Genomic DNA, 18,531 nt, shown 5'->3' with positions numbered 1-18,531 from the left:
GCCCTGCCGCACAGCCCTGTGGCTCCAGCCCAGGGCGAACAGGCCTGGATCTGTCTCTTTGGATTTTCCCTAAGTTTTTTCCCCTAAGACGCCAGTGGTGGAATCCCCCTAGGAAGGTGTGGGGCCTGTCTCTTTTGGGAAGTCTCAGGGACCTTCCCCACAAAACGTCTCTGGCTTGCGCTGCTGTGGAGCAGTGGGGCCCGAGTTCGTGACTGATCAGGCTCGGCCCCCACATCCACACCTTTCCTCGTGGACTGCCCCCTGCCTGGAACGCCACCCCTCCTCGCTCCTGAGGGTAAACCTGTCTGTCCTTTAGGGCCCCTCTCCTTCCAGCTCCCAGAGCCCTCTGGGATGGTGGCTTTGTCCCCTCCCTGCCCCACATTCCTGCCCTCTGGACTCTCCACACCACGTGGGACTCAGGGGCTCTCAGGACAAGCCTGGCAACCAGCCTGATGCTGGCGACTCTGCCCTGGAGGGAAGGGTCCTTCTGGGTTTGGGTGCTGTGGGCTGGATGCCCCCTTTCCGGCCAGCTGGCGCCTGCTCCCTCTGGCCTTAGTCTGACCACAGGAGGGACAGGCAATGTCCACTGCCACTGCCCCCAGAATGCAGCCTCCTCGTCCCTCCCCTCCCATGGCCCCTGACCTGAGCCCCAGCCCTGTGCTGCCAGGAATCAAAGGTTGGAGAGATTACCTCGCCATGGGAAGTGGGGGAAGCATTTCCGAAAGTGAAAGTACGGGACTGTGTGGAGGGTGGGGCTGGGGGTGGGTTGGTGCGCCCAGGCGGGTGCTGACCTCGCTGGGAAGTCCCAGCTGTCGGTCACTCGCCCTGGCTGCTCCAGAGGCCCCACTGCCTGGGCCCGGCTCTGAGGGCCCGGCTCGGCTAGCTTCTGCCAGCTGCCCCGTTCGGCTTGGGGCCCGGCGTCTACGCACTCAGCAGGTACGTCCTTCTGTCCGTGCAGGTGGAGCAGGAGGACCTACTGCCGTGGGCAGTAGGCGGGGATTCGCGGGCCTGAGGACAATGCCGGTTCTGCTAGTTCTCTTCTAGGCTAAGGGCCTCAGCTCAGAGCCCAGGCCAGAGTGCCAGCTCAAATCACAGTGGACAGACAGACACGCACACACGCACACGTGCACACTCACGGAGACATGGAAAGCAGGTAGACACGGACATAAAGACACATATGCAGGTGCAGACAGACACACACGGACTCACGAACAGAGCCACTCACAGACCCTCTGGCCCACCTTCTGGAACAGCAGCACACACACTGGGAGGCACACTCAGGTCAACACAATGATGCGCAAAGCCCGTTCGCACAGAAGTGACTGCTCGCCTTGGGCCTACGCTCCTACATTACATTGTTTGCTTTCCTTGGGCACCTGCCACACACCAGCCCTGGTGGGGACTGCGTCAGGCCCATTCCCTGCCCTGGGGGCACCAGGTCAAGGAGTGGATGCCCCAGACTCTGTACCTGTCCCTCAGTCATGGGAGAAGGTATGCCCAGGGCAGGAACCAGACTCCGAGCAGGAGGTGCTGACCGTGGTCGGGACTCAGATGGTCAGGGAAGGCTTCCTGGAGGAGGAGCCCCTGGTGCTGAGCCTTCAAGGAATTGACAGCTGGAGAAGGTTGGGGTGAGGTCACTGTTGACAGCGGGAACAGCCTGTACAAAGGTGTGGAGGAGAGGTGAATGCATCTGAGTGATCAGAGAGGGCGAGTGAGTGGGTGGGAGGTGAAACTGGAGGGCCCGTTAGGAACGGCCTTGAATGCCCAGCTGAGGAGGAGTCGGTGCTTCTCCTGAGGCAATGGCAGCCTGCGCTGGTGGAGGGCGCGCTTGTGCTTTGTTGCTATTCAGAAGGGGAGCCTTTTAAGTGCCTTTTTAAAATGGACTTCTCTGGGGCATAGGAAAGCTGTTTCGAAGCAGAAGATCATATCACCTATAAACAACAACATTTTAAAAACCAGGTCCTTCTCAATGCTGTATCTTACTCATTTTTCTTGTCTTACTGCCTTAACCAGTTCTTGCAGGCAAACGTCGAAGAGTACGGTGAGAGCATGTGCTTGTCCTCTTCCTCATTTTCAGGAGAAGCATCTTATCTTGCAAGGAAGGGTTTTTAGGGAGGTTTATGTTCTGGCAACACCCCCAGCTGCTCTGAAGAGATGGGACCCGAGGGGTTTAGGAACGAGGATGGTTAGGGCTTGTGATTAGGGATGGGGGTGGCAGTGGGGAGGTATGAGGGAGACACAGTCCTGCTCAGGGTACGGCCCAGGGCACAGGCACCCCCTGCCCAAGGTGGGCACTTCGGAACTGTGAAGGGTGGGGCGACGGCCCAGGCCCAGGGTAGGCGGGGAGGTTGGGGCTGCGACGGGCACTGAGGGATATCCGGAAGGACAAGGAGCCGCTGTGGGAGGGCAGGCCTAGGAAGAGGGCAGGAGCTGAGGCTGGGGGTGGGACGTGGTGGGAGATGCCCAGGCTCGACTTTCTGGTCACAGATAATGTGGCCATGTCTTCTGGGTGGCACTTCGGCCCCTGCCACTGGCCCGGCGGTGGGTGCGTTGGCCTGGTTGGAGAGCATGGGGCCTTGAAGCTCGGCCAGTGCCGAGTCCCTGCTGCAGGGGCCAGGGCCTCTCTGAACACTCAGGGCAGTGGGACAGAGAGAAAGAGCCAGAGAGGCCCCCTGGCGGGGGAGCAGGCACAGGGCAGAGGCCAGGGTGGAGTCAGCAGGGAGTCCGCAGGTTTCCGCCCAGAAGACACCAGCATGGCACCCGACCAGTCCAGCCCGGGAAGGGGGTGACCCTTACCAATGGTTCACTCCTTCTCCAGGCTGGCTCTGGGGTGATGAGGAGGGGGCATTGGACAGAGGTTCCCAGGCCAGAGAGGAGGTCCCATCACCACAGGGACAGCCTGCGCCTGATGAGCTGAGAGGTGGTACAGCACAGCCGGAAGTCTCCTCAGAGGTGGAGGCAACTGCACCCCAGGTTCTGAAATTCAGGTCAGATTTGGGGAGCAGAGAGGGAGGCTGGGAGAAGCAGCAGCCTGAGCAGAAGCTAGGAGGCTGGACATGCAAGAGGCAGCTGGTGAGGCTGGATCAATGCAGGTCTTAGAGGCCCAGAGGTGAAGCTGGAGAAAGCTTGGTCTGGGATGGAGGTGCTTTGAATGCCAGGCTGTGGGGGGCTATAGAAGGGTTTAAGGCAGGGTTGATTTGTACTTTATGAAGGTGAAGCCTGACTGGGAAGCTGTGGGGGCAGGATTTAGGGCACAGGAGGCTGAGGGATCAGCTGGGGCTTCAGTGGGTTTGGGATGCAGGTGCAGCCCTGGTTTGGGATGAGGGTGGTTGAGCAGGGTGGGTGGGCTCCAAGTCTCTGTCTCTGTAACCTCCCATGAGACTCAGCCACCAGCTGCCCCTCCTTCCCGCAGAATTTGCCTCTAGGCTTCCTGGGAGACTGTGAAGTCTGCCCCCCACTCCTGGCATCTAGAACTTTGTCCCGCCTTGGGTCCCTTTGCCAGGAGAAAGGGTTTCTGGGGCAGCAACCCTGGCTTGCTGGTGCTGGGAGACATGGGAGTCCAGCCCCTGCTCCTGGGTTCCTAGATAGACCTCGATGGTCCAGGGTTCCTACCCCTGGGCTGTGTGGCTTAAGGCAAGACTCCGCCCTTCTCTGAGCCTGTTTCCTCATCAGCTCTTCTCAACCAAGGCTGGCTGTCTGGTGCTTCCCCACACCCACTGGAGACAGAGCCTGGGGCACCATCAGGCTGGGCTCAGCTGGAATGTCTTTCTTCAGCAACATTCCTGCCCCTGCTGGGTGCCAGGGGCCATCAGGGGTGTGGGTGGAGGGGGCAGATGCCTCTTGTTACAATGATCCCACATGTTTGGGTAGGTCTGAGAGCAGGGTCCCTGAGTCCAGGCACCAGGGGAGGACAATGACCTGTGGCCAGGGCGGGGCTGATAAGGCCCCCATCAATCACCTGGGCCTGCCCTTCCCTCTGGGGCCTCCTTCCAGCTGCTCAGTCACCTCTAGAGAGGAAGGTAGGTTTTGTTGGACCCCCTACATGTCTGACCTCAGGACAGACATCTTGCTGGAGGGGATGAGGGGTGGGTAGGGGTCTGGGCCCTGCCCAGCCTGGCGTCATCCCACCCCAGGCAAACCGAGACCTGGGTGGAGGCCATTCCTCCTCCATGCCACCCAAGGTCAGGTGCTGGTTCCAGCCTGGCCTTTGTCCAGGGAGGGGTATGGTGGGGGGAACTTGGTGTGGGGGTTGGGCTGGGGGCTCAGCCTCTGGTGGGTCAGTTACTTCAGCAGGCCCTGCCTTTCTTTTGGCCCCAGTTTCTTCAAGGCTTAAGTGAGACCCTGCCCCCCCCCCACCTTCAACCCCTCTTTCACAGTGGGGTGGGTGGCAAGTCCCAGCAGACCAAGAAGGTTCTCGCCTCTCTCCCACCCCTAGTTTAACCTAAAGCCAGAAAATCAAACACAGCTAGGCTGGACGGAGAGGGGTAGGGTGTGGGCTGAGCCTGGGGGAACCTGTGTGGTGAGGACCCTGAGCTCCCGGTGGGCCAGGGCAGCCCCTGCTATGTACCCCCATGCCCTGGGGACTCCCTGCCCACCCTCTATGGAGCAGGAACCAGAGTACACGGGGGTGGGTGGGGGGTGGAGATGCAATGGGTGAGAAACAGCGTTGGGAACCTCCAGCCCATTGTTAAATATAGAACCATGGCCCCTCCCATGGCCTTCCCTGCAGGCTGCAAGGCCCTGATAAGCCCCCGATAAGTCCCCGGTGGCCTGGGCCAGTCCCCTCTGGCCAGACCTCACCTCCCTCCAGTTCTGAGACACCCAAAGTGGCTGCCCATGGGGGTCTCTGAGCTCCCTGTGGAGCAGCAGTTAGGCCTGATGGCTAATTGGGGGTGAGCTGAGGGGCTGGGGGGTCACTGAATGGGCTGTGGAGGGGGTGGGCATTTTAGGCCTCAGGACCTAAGGTCCAGGAAGTCCTGGGTGTGGTTGCTGGGCCTAGCCCTGTGGACTGTGGGCTGCGGGTTGGGCTGTGCCCAGAACCTGCACATTCAGTTCCCCTCTCCAACTCTGCTGGGGGGTCTGGCCTGGCAAAGCCAGTGAGGGAGGGTACCTGGGGAGGCCCTTTTGGACAGTGTCAAGGAAGTCTTCCTGAAAGAGGTAGCCATCGACATCTCAGCACTGACTGCAGCCTGGCACAAAGACAGCTCCAGCCATGGGAGCTGCCTGGGACACTTCCTTTTTGACAGCCCTGGGCCACCTCCAAGGAAAGCTTTCCTAACCAAGCTGCTGGGCCCCAGCACGCCCCTAGGGCTCTCATGGGTTTCTGTGTCTGCTCCCCAGGGCTGGGCACCCCCACCCTGGCTTTCCTGAGCCTCCTTTTCACCTCCAGCTCTGCTGCTGCCAAGATGCCGTCGCCGCAGAGTGTGACCTCTGGCCCGGAGCTGCACAGCCCCAAGGAGCCTACGGAGCCGCAGATCCCAGCTCGGGGTGCTCAGTGGGCAAGCAGCGGGGATGCGCCCAGCACCCACCGTGAGGGCTCGAGACCTGGGCTGGGCACCCTTCGGCGGGCCTTCTCGCGGGCGAGCCAGCGGGCCTCAGGCCGGGCCCCAGAGGAGGACCCAGGCCTGCTCAGGCGCAGCTCCCGCTTCCTACTGCGGACTTTACGGCGTGCCCCAGGCCATGGCCCAGTTGCTGACCAGTCCCGGGCCACCATGGTGGCGTCGGGGGCCACCCACAGCCAGGAGGTGCCCTCAAGGGCCATGGATGGTGCCAGCCAGCAGTCGTCCACTGGGGTGGGGCCTGAGGAACTGGAAGGTGAGGGCTTCACAACACTAAGCAGGGGAGGAAACCGAGACTAGAAAGTAGGGCAGTGGGGCCCAGGCTACCTGACAGGCTCTCCTCCCAGCTACCCCAGACCCCTGCCTCTGCACAACTGCATGCTAGATTCTTCCAGCCTGTCCACAAGGGCAGATGAGAAAAGGGAGGCTCAGCGAGGTTAATGAAGTGGCTTCCAGTCTGGCTCCTGGCCAAACAAGAGTGGTGGACCAGCCACTGGCCCTCTCAGATCACAGAGTCACTAAGGGTACCTGGGAGCCACGGCTGCCGGGAGGGGGGGTCAGGGGGCTGCCCATGAGAGGACGGGTTGGAGTTGGGCCCTGAAGCGGGAGTGCAGATGTAAGTAGAGGGCTCCTAGGGGACGGAGGCTGGCCCAGAGCAGGGAACAGCAAGGACTGCTGAAGCCAGACACTGGAGCAGGAGCCTGGGCATGGAAGGACATGCCCAGCCTGAGCTCTGACTCCATTGGATCTGCGGTCAAGACTGCCCTTGAGGCCACCAGGTCCAGCTCAGTAGAGCTGGGGGTAGGGGTGGGAGCACGGGGAATGTCTGGGCCAGAGCAGGGAAGGCAGGGACTGGTCCCGTTGCTGTTTTCAGCCAGGCTTGGGGCTGGGGGTTCTGCCTCTTCAAATTGATTCCAAGGAGCATTCTGGCAGCTGGGCTGTTGCTCCCAGGGTAGGCCTTCAGTGAAGCTCTGGGGCCAGGCAGCCCAGCTCCGGATGGGTCAGATCAGGGCCAACAGGCCTACATGGGGCATCCCCCTCACTGCCTCTTTTCTCACCTGACCTGACAAAAGGCAAATCGGTGGCCGACCTCATCACCGAGCGGCACCTGCTGGTGGCCTTTGAACAGCTGCGGCACCTGGAGATGGGGCTAGTGGCCGAGAAAGCCTCGCGCACCTTCCAGGGGGACCCCACGGGCTTCGCGCGGCGCGCTATGGACGTGTGCTTGCACTACGACGGACTGGCTGCGGAGATCGGCGCCATCGTGCGGGAGACCCTGGGCCCGGACGGCGTGGACGCGGCCGCGCTAGCGGAGCTGGCCCGCGCGGTGCGCGCGGAAGAGGAGGCCCACCCGGAGCCCCCGACAGACGGCGACTTTCTAAGCACGCCGCGCCACTGGCGCCAGCACTGGGAGGACGCGGTGCGGGAGAGCGCGCGGGAGCGCGTGCAGCAGGCGGGCGTGGGGGAGGCCCTGGGGGCAGCCGAGGGTGCATCCGGCTTGGCCCAGATTCTGGCGCAGCTTGGCAGCTTGGTTCGCCGAGATCTGCAGAAGGTGCGGCTGGAGGTGCACCCCGCTTATGCGGCGGCCGGCTTCCCCGCCTGGGAGGCCTACCTGCGCGCCTTTCATGGCGCGGTGGCCCAGCGCCTCCAGGAGCTTGCGCATGACGCCCACGGCTTCGAGCAGCTCTACGTGCTGCTGGACTGGGCCGCCAATATCTACAGCAGGTGAGGCCCCGATCAGGGCGCCACGGAGGGCAAGGAAGGGCGGGCACTGCCCACCAGAGTGGTCTTCAGCAACCTGTTCTGAAGAGCACAGGGCACCTTTCTTCTTTTCCTCCCTGGAAGAGGGCTGGTGATGGGGCGTCCGAGATCCCGGGAGCCTTTGACATTCCTTCCTCTGCCTCCTAGGCTATGGTGCTCTTCCACCTGGGTTTTCCTAAAGGGCCACCCATCCGCGGGTTCCTGAAGCTGGAAAGCATCCCAGTGAGGGTTGCTACCGAGGCAGGGAGCCCAGTTAGGCACCAGCTAGTTTGAAAGGTGCATTTGAATGAATCACCTCTACTCACCGCTTTGGATAGATGCCCTGGTGCAGGGCTCTGCATAATGTGATGAGGGTGGGGATCACTCCCCTGAGCGCTCCACAGCCCCACCAGCAGAAGGGTGAACCAGAGGAGGGCACCAAAGTCCTGGGCACCTTAACCTTCTCTGTGGCCTCAGACAGCTATCTGCCCCTGTCTGGGCCTCCCTGTTGTGGGCTGGATAGTGGCTGGTCCCTGAGCTGCATGGTTTTAGGGTCATTTAGAGCTCGGTCTTGGGCGTACCCCAACTGTGAGGGCAGAGGTCACTCCTGAGGCAATCTGGCAATCTGGACAGCCATCTTTCTGCATTCGTGCAGCACAGCTGATTGCTGGAGTGCCAGGAAATCTTGCTGTCAGAAGCTCAGGTGGGGGGTGGTGCTTGGCATGGAAGCCTTGGGGGCTGAGTGTGTGAATAGAAGCCCAGATTGGGGCCTTGCAGTGATGGCTGATGGCATTAGGCTTTGAGCCTATCCAGAGAGGAGAGGGGGCTGCTGTTGCCGCATCAGAGTTCCGACCAGACCTTCAGGCCCCACCCTGCCTTCCAGTCCTGATTTCCTGGGCGCCCCGGACTTGGCTCTGCCCTCGGAGCCGTTGCCCCCGCTCCTAGCACCTGATGTGTGGGCCCGACTGGAGAGCGACTACACCAGCTTCCTGGAGGTAAGGCCGGGGCGGGGCCGGGCCTGAGAGGGCGGGGTCCAGGTTAAGTTTGGCCGCTGTGCCGGCTGCGGCACTGGCTGGAGCCTTTCCTCACCCTGTGGTCTCCGGCAAGGACCTGTGCCCCAGCATGGTGGCCCTTGCCTCCGAGGGCGCATGAAAGGGCTCGGGCGGTAGGGGACCTCCATCCTGGGAGGGTCTAACCGCGGACCCTTCCTTACCTGCACAGACCAAGATCGCAAGCTGCTTCGATGGCATCCTGCAGCTAGAGCAGAGTCGCTGGGCAGCTGCCGAGGTCCCCGATGTGCTGCAGGGCCGCTACCATTCCCCGCTGTCCATGGACATCCTTATGGTGCGACACGGAAGGAGGGACGCATGTTTGGGCCTCAGGCAGTGGGGACACCCAGAGCTATAAAATACAGTCATAACCACCTCTCCCCTCTAGACGGGTGCCTGAGGTCCCACGTAGGGCGGGATTACAGACCCTCGGGTCGCATGGCGAAGCTGGCAGCGCCAGGGCACAGCTCCCAGCTTGGCGGGTGTCCCTGTAGGTGTGGGAAGTTGGGAGGACTGACCTCCAGGTTGGGGCCGCTGAAAGTTAGAGCCAACCGTGAGACAGAGCAGGGCAGGCTGGGGGCGTCACTGGGCCACAAGGTTGGGGAGTAGAGGCATCGGGACTGAGGGCTCCGACGCGCGTTCAGCGCGTGGCATTGCTTGCAGCTGGTGGCGGAGCACGTGAAGGCTGCCGGTGCCATCTCCGCGGAGCTGGAGGCCACCACCCTGCGGATCTGCGCACGGGCGCTTGGCCTCTTCCTGCCCAGGTGCGAGTGCATCCTCGGAGGGGGCGGGGTGGGCGAGGTGGCCAGGGTGTGGACGGTGCTCGTCCCTGGGGAGGGCCCATCCTGTGTGCTCAGAGTCCGAGCTCCTAGGACAAGTGGGAGGGGGGAGCCTTATCGTAAGGTCCGGGATCTGCGTGGGGCTTGAGGTGGGGGTCGGACACGGGGTCCTAGCGCAGCCAGAAAGAGTCTTCAAGGCTTCTGCGTATCCCGCTTCCAGGTTTGAAAAGGCTTTTCTGGAGTCGGAGGCGGTAAGCGAGCCTCACCTGGGCGCCAACATCAATGCCTGCGAAGAACTCAGGTGGGTCTCTCCCGCTCCTCCGCGTGGGCTGTGCGGGGCGCGGCCAGCAGAGGGCGCGCAAGCTCAGGGAACCGGGACGCAGAGGGCTACCGCGGCGGCCTCTGGCGGCCTTTCCTACAGTGAGCTCCCGGGGCATAGCGCTGTCCCTCCACCTGACTCAGCCCCAGGGGCTGCCCTTCACATTATCGTCTAAGTGAATGGAGCTGGTGTGGCACCCAGCCTGCATGGCTGTCTACCTAGCCTTGTCCCCCCTTGCCCACTTTGTCACCTGTCCTGGCCCCTCCCAGGACCAATCTTCTGGCCAAGTTCCCCGGAAGCTTTGAAGAACTGGAGAAGCCCCTGGTGGCTGCCATTTGCGTCTTTCAGAAGCGGCTGCTCCAGGACTTGCAGAGGGATCTTCAGGTGAAGGGGATGGACCCTTCTCTCCCCTACTTTCCACTCCCAGCAAGTGCTCCTGGTGTCCCAGCATTCATCTACCCGAGGGGCAGTGTTGGGGTGGTGGGTTGGGGGGTGGGCTGGAGACCCAGACAAGTTCTCAGCTGAACAGAAATGGTTGGGAAATACCTACCTTCTTCCTTCAGTCAGGAAGAGTGTGTCCAAGGAACAGCCCCTCTTCCAGCCCTTCAAGCACCCCCTCCCCAGGACTCCCCAGGACTCCCCAGGCAAGGCCTGGCTAGAGGCTCAAACTCAAACTCCACCCATGGCTCTCAGGCCTGGAGGAGGCAGTCCCTGGGAAAGGCCTAGTGACATAACTGATGGTAGGAGAGAGATGTCACCAAGGTACCAGTAGAGAAGGGAGTCAGCTCCCCAGAACTTCTTCCTGTTGACAGACTGTCCCTTGGCCTGAAACACCCTGGTCAGGAGTTATGCACTGGGCTCCGAAGGGAGGGTCTGGTGATGGGGAGGACACCCAGTCAGAAGACTCCAGACTCCCTCTGCCCCCAGCCGCTCTTCAGGGTCCTGTGCACCAAGGACTGGCTGACACAGGATGTGCTCCCGCCCCTCATGGACAAGGTGCTGACCTTCGCCCGCCACCTTGAGCACGTAGCTCCGTCCCAGGCACAGGTATTTCGAGGGGAGGCGTGGTGGGAGACAAGCCTAGGGTCGGGACCGTTGACCCTGACCCTGACCCTGACCCCTGGACCACCTAGGAAACTCTGCAGGAGGTGCACCGATTTGTGGTTCGTGAGTACCTGGCACAGGCACTGAAGCCGCAGGAGCGGTTCCGGGGTCTGGATCGGGTGGCTGGCTCCCAGAAAATGGGCCTCGAGGCGCAGGCCATTGGCAACACCTTCCAGGGCTTGGTAGGGGCATCGTCTGACTGTCCCATAGCACTGGCCTCTTGGGGGGGAGGGGGTGTCCAGTCAGCGGACCCTCTACTAGCACCACCCCCCCGTTCTCACTTCCGCTCGTCCCTTGTGAGAACACCCCCTCACACTGGGTAGGGCTTTGGTAGAAGCGATTCTCCCACTCCCCACTGGCAGGGAGAGGGGGAGAGCGCTGGGAGTCTGGCACAGCTGGGGCGGGGCCTGGTGGGGAACGCACTTTTGAATGCAGTTTGCGGAGTGCCTTGGGAAGGAAGGAGGGTCGCAGCCCCAACTGATGGGCAGGGACTATGGAAGATCTCTCCTCCACCCCTGACCGAGGCACCTCCTCCCTACACATACACCCCTTTATCTGGGCGGCTGGTCGTCCCCAACTCGCTGTATGATTCCAAGTGGGACTTCTTGGCCTGGGCCTTGGTTTACCAATCTGAGCACACACTGGAAGACACCTCTGTGCTGTTTCGTGGGGAGGGAAGATGAATATTGTGCTGCAACTGAGTCCACAGTGCCCAGGCCGGCTTCCCCTTACGAGGTGCGGGAGGCGGGCGCAGTGGGGGCGCAGTGGGGGCTGCAGGAGGGCTCAACGGTGCACTAACAGAGGGGTGGCAGGCACGGGCAGCCGGGGGGCTCCTGGTGGGGGAGTGGCCCGCTCTGCACGCGTCTCCCTGTCTCCGTAGGGCTCTGAGGCCACGTGGCTGGGCCAAGCTATCCCGTGCGTGGCTGACATACTGGGCGAGACTTACAAAGACGATATCCAGCGGCACCTGGAGACACTCATCGCGAGCTACCCCGACATCAGGTCCGTACCCCTCTAGGAGCGCCACGGGGTTCTGGGAACGGAGAATTCATGCCTTCAGAAGGGTGCCTGTGGCTGGAGGTGGGCAGGCGAGGAGCGTGAGGGAGGCGCTAGGGAGTTTGCGGGGGGAGGGGGTGCATCGGGGGGGAGGGGATCTGACCAGCGCAGGCCTGTGTGCGCAGGCGCGTAAGCGGCGCAGCTTGACCTGCGGGCCCCTGACCTCCAGGTTGTGGGGGACCCGGTGGGATCCCCGCTGCACTTCTCTTGAAATCCATTCCCTGCCGTCCTCATTCAGTCCTGTGGTGGGATAGGGAGACACGGCCCCACCCCTGGAATATGAAGGGAGTCGGGGCCCCCTGAGTCCGGGGAAGGCGTGGCCCCCACCTCAGAGAGAAAGCCCTCTCGTGAGGCCCGGAGCCGCAGCCCAGAAGAAGGAGGCTTTGATCCTGGGGTGTGTGTTGTGGGGGGCGGTGAGTCATTGTGCCCGTGGAAATCCCAACCCGAATCTCTCCATGGCCTTGGAGATTCCGGGATGGGGAGGCCATTGAAAGCCCCGGGCAGAGCCCCTTCCCGGCCCGCACCCCCGCCCCGCCCCGCCGTCCCCCGGGGAGAATTCCCTGCGGCCAGCCCCGCCCTCTCCTTGGCTTTGGCTGGGAGAAGCCCCTCCTCGAAGCACCTTGAGGTTCCCCTTCTGGCCCCTCGGGGCTTTCCTGCACTTGGCTGGCCTTCCCTCCCTAGCCTCTAGAGGTGGCGGTTCAAGCCCTGAGGGGTGTTCGAGATGAGAGGGGGCAGCTCCCACACCCCTGGGCACGGCCTCCCACTCCCAAGCTGCCTCTCTCCTTGCTGCCTGCCTGTGGCTCCCTGCACAGTGCTCAAAGAAGAGACTCTGACTCCTTTCCCAGGTTGGCCAACGCCCCGGCAGGATGCACCACCCCACCACCCACAGTGGCCACATCGCCCCCTCCTGCAATCCTCCATGGTTTCTTGAACCTCTGCATAGCCGTTTGTCCCATCGGACTTGCCCCTTCCCCTCTCTGCTTCACTGCTCCTCCTGGCTCATTCTCAGCCTCTTTCAGACCAAGCTCCAGGATTGCTGGGGACATTCACACTTCCAGCCTGAGCCCAGGGGTGCCCCTCACCCTGGAGTCTGGGGTGTCACTGGAGGTGCTGGGTCTGCAGTGAGGGTCCACATGTCTCTGCAGGCGGGACCATGTGCTGGCCATTCTAGCACTGCGCCGACTGGGCCGCCGTCGGAACCAGCGCCTCTTGCAGCATGCCCAGGCCCTGCTGAGGGCTGTGGCCAAGGCAGGGGGCTCCAGGGCTGCTGGGGGCCACGTGCTCTTCGAGGAGATTGAGGTGCCCACCTCCATTGATGTGCTGATCACCTGCCTTTAGTGGTCCTGGGCCTGAGAGGGGGCCGACACCTTAGAGAGGGCTGTGGTGGTTGGAGGGTCAGCCGCCTTCCCCCAGGCACTGAGCCTCCAGTGAGGAGCCCAGGGAAGCACTCTCAGCCCTGCCCCCAGCCCTAAAGCCCGTGTCATGGAACTTCCGTCCTCAGCCATGCATGGCTGCTTGGCCAGAGGAACAGCAACAAGAGAGGCATTCCAGGCATTTGTGGGGAGTGTCTGGGGGGCGGAATTCCCCTTCAACACTGCCCACTGGGGAAGGCCTCTCTGCCTAACTGTCCAGCACCACCCCAATCTGAAAGTGAAGAACAGAATACTTATTTTTAAAATAAACATGAATTAAAATGGTGTCTCCCTGAGGGGCAGGGCCAAGTCAGCTTGGAGCAGGGGGTCTGGGTCCCCATGCACCCAGGGGCCAGCCAAAAGGTTGTGTAGTGACTCTGTTTGGTGATGTCCTTTCCTGCCCACTGTACCTCTGCGGAGACCGAGGCCCATCTAGAACTGGGAAGGCCCACCCCTGTGGCTGCAGAGCACAACAGGCTTCCACCCTGGGACTCTCGGTCCACTGACCTCGTGTGCCAAGTAAGCCTCACCCAGCAGCGGAAGGCACCGCTCTGTCCTGTTCTAAGCAAGCCTGGGGCCCTGAGTGAAGAGGAAAGGCCTAGGCTTGTTCTGCAGCTTGAGGTATTTGGGTTAGATATGAGAGAGACTTCCCAACAGTGAAAGTGTGTGTATGGGGCACTGACCCTGCAGGTCTCGGCTCTGGATGTGGGGCTGCAAGGAGATTGCTCCAGTGGCCCCTGCACAAGCCCCTCCTCGCCCTTCTCTGAGCACTGAAATTTACACTGACCACCAACTGCAGTTTGCACCCTGCTCTGAGTCCTGAAATTTCTCGGAGTTGAAATTTGGCTCCAGCCTGTGGGTGGGGCTGCTGGGAAACCCGATTGCTTTAGCAATCTCTGGCTTCCCAGGGAGACGGGGGAGCGGGATCAGGTGCAGGGGCAGCCCCCTCCATGGGTGCACCTGAGCTGGGGGCCAAGCCTGGGGCAGGCAGGGGGCCAAGGGAATGTTCAGATCTTCCTAAGTGGGAAATCCAGTGGGGCAGGGATGGGAGGGGCAGGAAGGAGGAAGAGGAGGGAAGAGGAGAGGTTAGAGTTCCCAGCTCCGGGCTGGGAGTGGGGGTGGGGTGTATGTGAACCCTGACACTGACAAGCAGTCCTTGTGTCGGCCAGGAAACTGAGGCCAGCAGGGGATGGAGGTGGGCACTGCCCCACACCAGGCCCCCAGCACAGGTAGCCTGGGATGCTCACAGCCAGGTGGAGGGGAAGGATAGCAGGGGGACCTTTTTCCTTGGGGAGGGGCAAGTGATTGACAGGTCAGCTTGACCCCCCCCCCATGTTACCCCAGTGGCTGGCAGTGGTCTGGGTGAGGGTCTCAGGCTGGGTGGGGGTATGGGAAGCCTTGGTCCAGTTTGGTCCTGTCCAGGTTCTCCCCAGGCAGTTCCTGACCCCTCTCCCCACATTGGAGCCTCAGACCCATCATGAAGATCCCCTCCTGCAGCCCCTGGTCCTGACCCTGACCCCGACAGGCCTGGCCTTGCCTGAGCCCTCGGGCTGCAGTCTGAAGGTCCTGGGGCTGGTTTCTACGCCAGGCTGCAGAGGTGGGAGGGGATTCGGCCCCAGCTCTGCCACTTTCCAGCCATGAGGCTGTAGGCAGGTTTCTTCAGCTCTCTGTGCCTCTTTTTCCAGCTGCGAAGTTGGAGTGCTGCCGTGCCTCCCAGGCTGGGGAGAGCGAAGTAAGAGCTTGTTGTAAAGCCAGGCTTTGGCCCCCGCGTGACTCTGTGTTCCCAAAGGCCTGGCCAGGCCATGGTCTGCAAGAAACAGCTGAGAAGACCCTAGCTGCGGGGGCGGGGGGCTCTGTCAGCAAATCCCGAGGAAGGTGGCATCGGCAGGTGGAGGAGGCTAGGGAGAGGCTCCAGTCTGCACAGCCTCCTTCATGCTGCAGTGGGAGGATTTAGTCTGCAACCCAGGGCCGTCTTCCTGAGTGTTTCTAGGCCCCGAGACAGAAAGTCAGGACTTTCCCAGCAGGAGCCTCCGCGCCTAAGCTGGTACATGTGCCCAGGAGTGTGTTCCCGGGAGCCCAGCAGGGGCCGGTGGGGAGAGTTGGCTTCCAAGGCCAAGCTGGGGTGAGCAGGAGGCCAGCAGGCAGCTCCTATGAGGGTGCAGTCAACAAGGCTGCAGACTGGAGGGTGGGCTGAGGACAGGGGAACTGGGCTGGCTCGGGTCCAGGGCTCTGGCCTCTAGCCCTTCTACCCCAGGCCTGGGGTCTGTGCTCAGGACCTTCCCTGCCCACCAGATCCTGCAAGGCCTTGTGAAGAGCCAGAGTATTTCCTTGGCCATCCTGTTGTCCAGGCAAGCACGGGGGCAGGGGCTGGCTCTCAGAGCTGCTTCCGGCCTTGCTCACCAGGTTGTCTGGCTGATAGGGAAGAGTGTGTGTGTGTGTGTGTGTGTGTGTGTGTGTGTGTGTGTGTGTGTGTGTTCACATGTCTGTGTGTTCACATGTCTGTGTGTTTCTGGAATGTCCCAGTTCCTGTCAGCGCCCAGGGATGGGGTGGCCTTGCCCAGTGTCTTTGTCCGTCTAATGGAGGGGAATACCTTATCTGCCCTGAGAGCACGGGTCCTGGGCCCCACCAGCTGACCTCATTCCCTCCTCTGCCTGGCCACCCCCTTCCCCCCTGCCTGGCTCTCTGCTCTTCCTCCTTCAGCTCAGCGTGGCTTCCCCCAACGCCCACATTTCCTGGGGCTCCTTCGTGGACTGGGGGTTGCCTCTGTTCTCTGGTCCTGAGCCTGAGGGTCTTTGAGGCAGAGGCTGCTCTGAGATGTTTCTGGGACTCCAGGTCAGGCTAGGGGATAGGGCAGAGGCCAACCTGCAGGATGCTTAGGTCTGTGCACAGGATGACGCCAACCTGCTGACCCAAGGATAGCTGGGGTGACAGAAGGGACCTGAGGATCCACTGTAGCCCAACCTGGGACTTGTGTTCTCTGTGGCTCATCACCCAGCCCCTGCTTGAGTGTGTCATGCTGGAAAAGCCCTGGGGCCACACCATGCTCACGTGTGTTCAGGTCTCAGTGCTGCCCTCCTCCAGCTGGTGACCTGGGCCCTTTCCCCTCTGAGCCTCAGGCTCACCGGAGAGAGTGGCTAGCAGACCAGGGAGGTCCTGGGGGAAAATGAGACCGTCTACAGAGATCCCTGCACCAAGGGCGCACTGCAAGTGGCAGTTAGTGTGTCACCTCCGTTCTACACAGCCATCCCTCTTCCTTGCCTGGACACCCTGACCCCTTCTTTCCTGGGCCACCCTGGCGAGACTGCCCTTCCCCAGCCAGTCGGTGTGGAGCACTGGGCAGTGGGCCTGTGCTGGGCACGGCGATCAGACGAGGGCTGATCCACAGAGCTCTGGGGATGGGGGAATCAAGTCCTGCTGGGTGGCAGCGCAGGCTTCTTGTGGGCAGATGTGCTAGGAGCCAGGGCCCCCTATGTCTGAGTGCCTCCAGGGCCTCAGCCCAGCCTCCCGGGGCCCCTGCTCCAGTGAAATGCTTGGAGAGGACTGACACGTGGACAGGTCACACCCACCCCTGGGTCCACTCCTCTCCTGGGACCCGTGGGGTCATTACAAAACCCTTCCTCCTTCCATCCTCTGTGAGCACATACACCCACCCAGCTAGTCATGGCTTTTAAAGTGTATTTGTTAAATGTTTTCATTTTTGACTTTGTTTCTGATAGGGACATATCCACACAGTTCAGAATTAAAAAGGTACAAGAAGGCTGTCTGGTGAAGTGCTTCCTCACTCCCGTCTCCCCTGGGTCCTGCCCCAGAAGCAACCAGGGCTCCTTGCAGGACCCTTGAGCGGGCAAGAAGCAGTATCTGTGGATAGAGACATGGACGTACCCCAGTGGGATGACTACAGGGGACATCCAAGGATAGTGACATCTCCAGCGCTGGCGGAGCACCTGCTCTTGTTGGAGGGAGTTGGGTGGAGGGGACAGCAGTCTTCTCTGAACTCTGTGAAAGCAGACAGTAGGGAACCTGAGGCTCTTAGACTGACAGAACCCCAGAATATGGGAATTTTAGGATGCGGGGAAGAAGAATGTCATGAGGAACCCTGCTGTGTCTGGGGTGCCCTCTGTGCTGGCTCCGGTCTGTGGTGCTCAGCTTTCCTTCTTCCTGTGGACTCAGTGCAGGAGTTCAGAATCCTGGAACCTAAGAGGAGTTAGCTGCCTAGAATGGCTTTCAATGGAGTATAAGCTACAAAAATATCAAATCACCATGTTGTCCGCTTGAAACTAATACAGTATGGTAAATCAACTATACTTCAATGAAAGAAAAAAGAATTAGCTTCTAGATTCAGACACCTCTGGGCTGGGATCCCAGCTTTGCACCTTCCTAGCTGTGTGACTTTGGGCAAGTTGCTCCACCTCTCTGGACTCTATCTCTCAGCAAAAATGGGAGCTTTACACGAGCAAATGCAAATCTGCTGCATGAGGGCCTGGCTGGCAGTTTGCACTCCCTCAGAGGAGCAGTTACTGTTATTTACACGCACTCTCTCCTTCAAGCCTTCCCTGGCAACCCTCCGAGCTTGTGTCTGCTCCATTTCCAGGAACGACTGGGAAGCCGCACGGGGTGAAGCAATGTGTCTAAAAACACAGATGGAAGTGGTGGAGTGCCCCAGGGCCCAGGTGGTTCCCATGCTGGAGCTCCCACCATCACACCTTCCTTCCTCAAAGTCAAGAGTGCAGAGCTCCCTGAAGTCAGATGAGGAGGTGTTACAACACTCGGGCTTGAGGAAGTGGCAGGCCCCATGGTGGTTTGGGCAGCCTCCCTCCCCTCCCAGCCTTGGCCAGCCCTACACAACACTGGGATTCCCACCAAAGCTCCTGCCACGTGACCTGCCCCTGTCACTGGGCAGGACTATACGCGGAGCAAGGCTGTTTTCCTGGAAATTAGGCTGTTTAGGAGAAGGGCCTCTGGGCTGCTGGGCTCAGGGCAGCCCAGATCTGAATACAAGCTGAACTTGGACATCTTGCATTGCCACAGAAAGCCATTGTGAATGACCAGGAAAGTGACCAGGCCACCAGGGCTGGCACGGAGCTTCCCTGAGGCCCTGGAGGGGCACCTCCTCCAAGGAGCCCTCCTGCACTTGGAAAGCCACTAGGATTGGGGTTCTGTTGCCCAGTGGACCCTGGTTTCTCCTAAGGGGCCCCCTCTCCCTCACAGGAGGTAGGCCAGGCTGCTTGGGGACCAGTGAAAGTCATTTCTCTTCTGGCCTTGTTTTCCCCATCTATCAAACACAGAAAGGAGTGTGTGCTCCGGCTTCTTCCTGGTGGGGAGGAGGAAGTAAACAGTTACTCGGGGGTCGGGGGACACTGCCTGTTGGTGTAGACCTGGTCTGGTGAGGGCCCTTGTGGGAGGGCATGGCCTGTAAGGGTGGTTCCTGGTCAGCTGCCCTGGCCATCCCGTGGTCCTCAGGGAGGTCAGGAGACTCTGGCTGAGGTCAGGTGCAGCTGCAGATGACCCTGAGC

The 18,531-nt window shown here is 61.1% G+C and overlaps 1 protein-coding gene across 10 annotated transcripts; it reads left to right on the top strand.

Moving 5' to 3' along the window:
* The first annotated feature begins 746 nt into the window (after window positions 1-746).
* EXOC3L4 (exocyst complex component 3 like 4) lies at window positions 747-16,779 on the top strand. 10 transcript variants are annotated; one of them, XR_012507324.1, is made up of 13 exons: window positions 751-936; window positions 5,390-5,814; window positions 6,632-7,283; window positions 8,182-8,293; window positions 8,520-8,642; window positions 9,011-9,111; window positions 9,347-9,427; window positions 9,715-9,829; window positions 10,373-10,492; window positions 10,579-10,731; window positions 11,430-11,551; window positions 12,751-13,536; window positions 14,703-16,779. XR_012507324.1 is itself a non-coding variant. In XM_074364967.1 (12 exons), the coding sequence occupies exons 2-12, from the start codon at window positions 5,406-5,408 to the stop codon at window positions 12,728-12,730; spliced, it is 2,268 nt and encodes a 755-aa protein (XP_074221068.1). In that variant the 5' UTR covers window positions 750-936; window positions 5,390-5,405; the 3' UTR covers window positions 12,731-12,888. The 10 variants fall into 10 exon arrangements, 6 of the variants coding, with proteins under 6 accessions (XP_074221072.1, XP_074221073.1, XP_074221068.1 ...); XR_012507327.1 differs by lacking the exon at window positions 14,703-16,779 and having other exon boundaries at window positions 749-936; window positions 10,579-10,612; window positions 12,751-12,777; XM_074364967.1 differs by lacking the exon at window positions 14,703-16,779 and having other exon boundaries at window positions 750-936; window positions 12,451-12,888.
* Window positions 16,780-18,531: the final 1,752 nt, after the last annotated feature.

This window comes from Camelus bactrianus, chromosome 6 (assembly GCF_048773025.1).
Source record: "Camelus bactrianus isolate YW-2024 breed Bactrian camel chromosome 6, ASM4877302v1, whole genome shotgun sequence".
NCBI lineage: Eukaryota > Metazoa > Chordata > Mammalia > Artiodactyla > Camelidae > Camelus > Camelus bactrianus.
The sequence above is the reverse complement of the archived record's forward strand: the minus strand, read 5'-3'. Positions and strand labels throughout refer to the sequence as shown.

Coding starts and splice junctions, on each gene's coding strand:
- EXOC3L4 (XM_074364967.1), top strand. CDS start 5,406: ATGCCGTCGCCGCAGAGTGTGACCTCTGGCCCGGAGCTGCACAGCCCC. Junction 9,112..9,346: donor CTTGGCCTCTTCCTGCCCAG/GTGCGAGTGCAT, acceptor TCCCGCTTCCAG/GTTTGAAAAGGCTTTTCTGG. Junction 10,493..10,578: donor TAGCTCCGTCCCAGGCACAG/GTATTTCGAGGG, acceptor TGGACCACCTAG/GAAACTCTGCAGGAGGTGCA.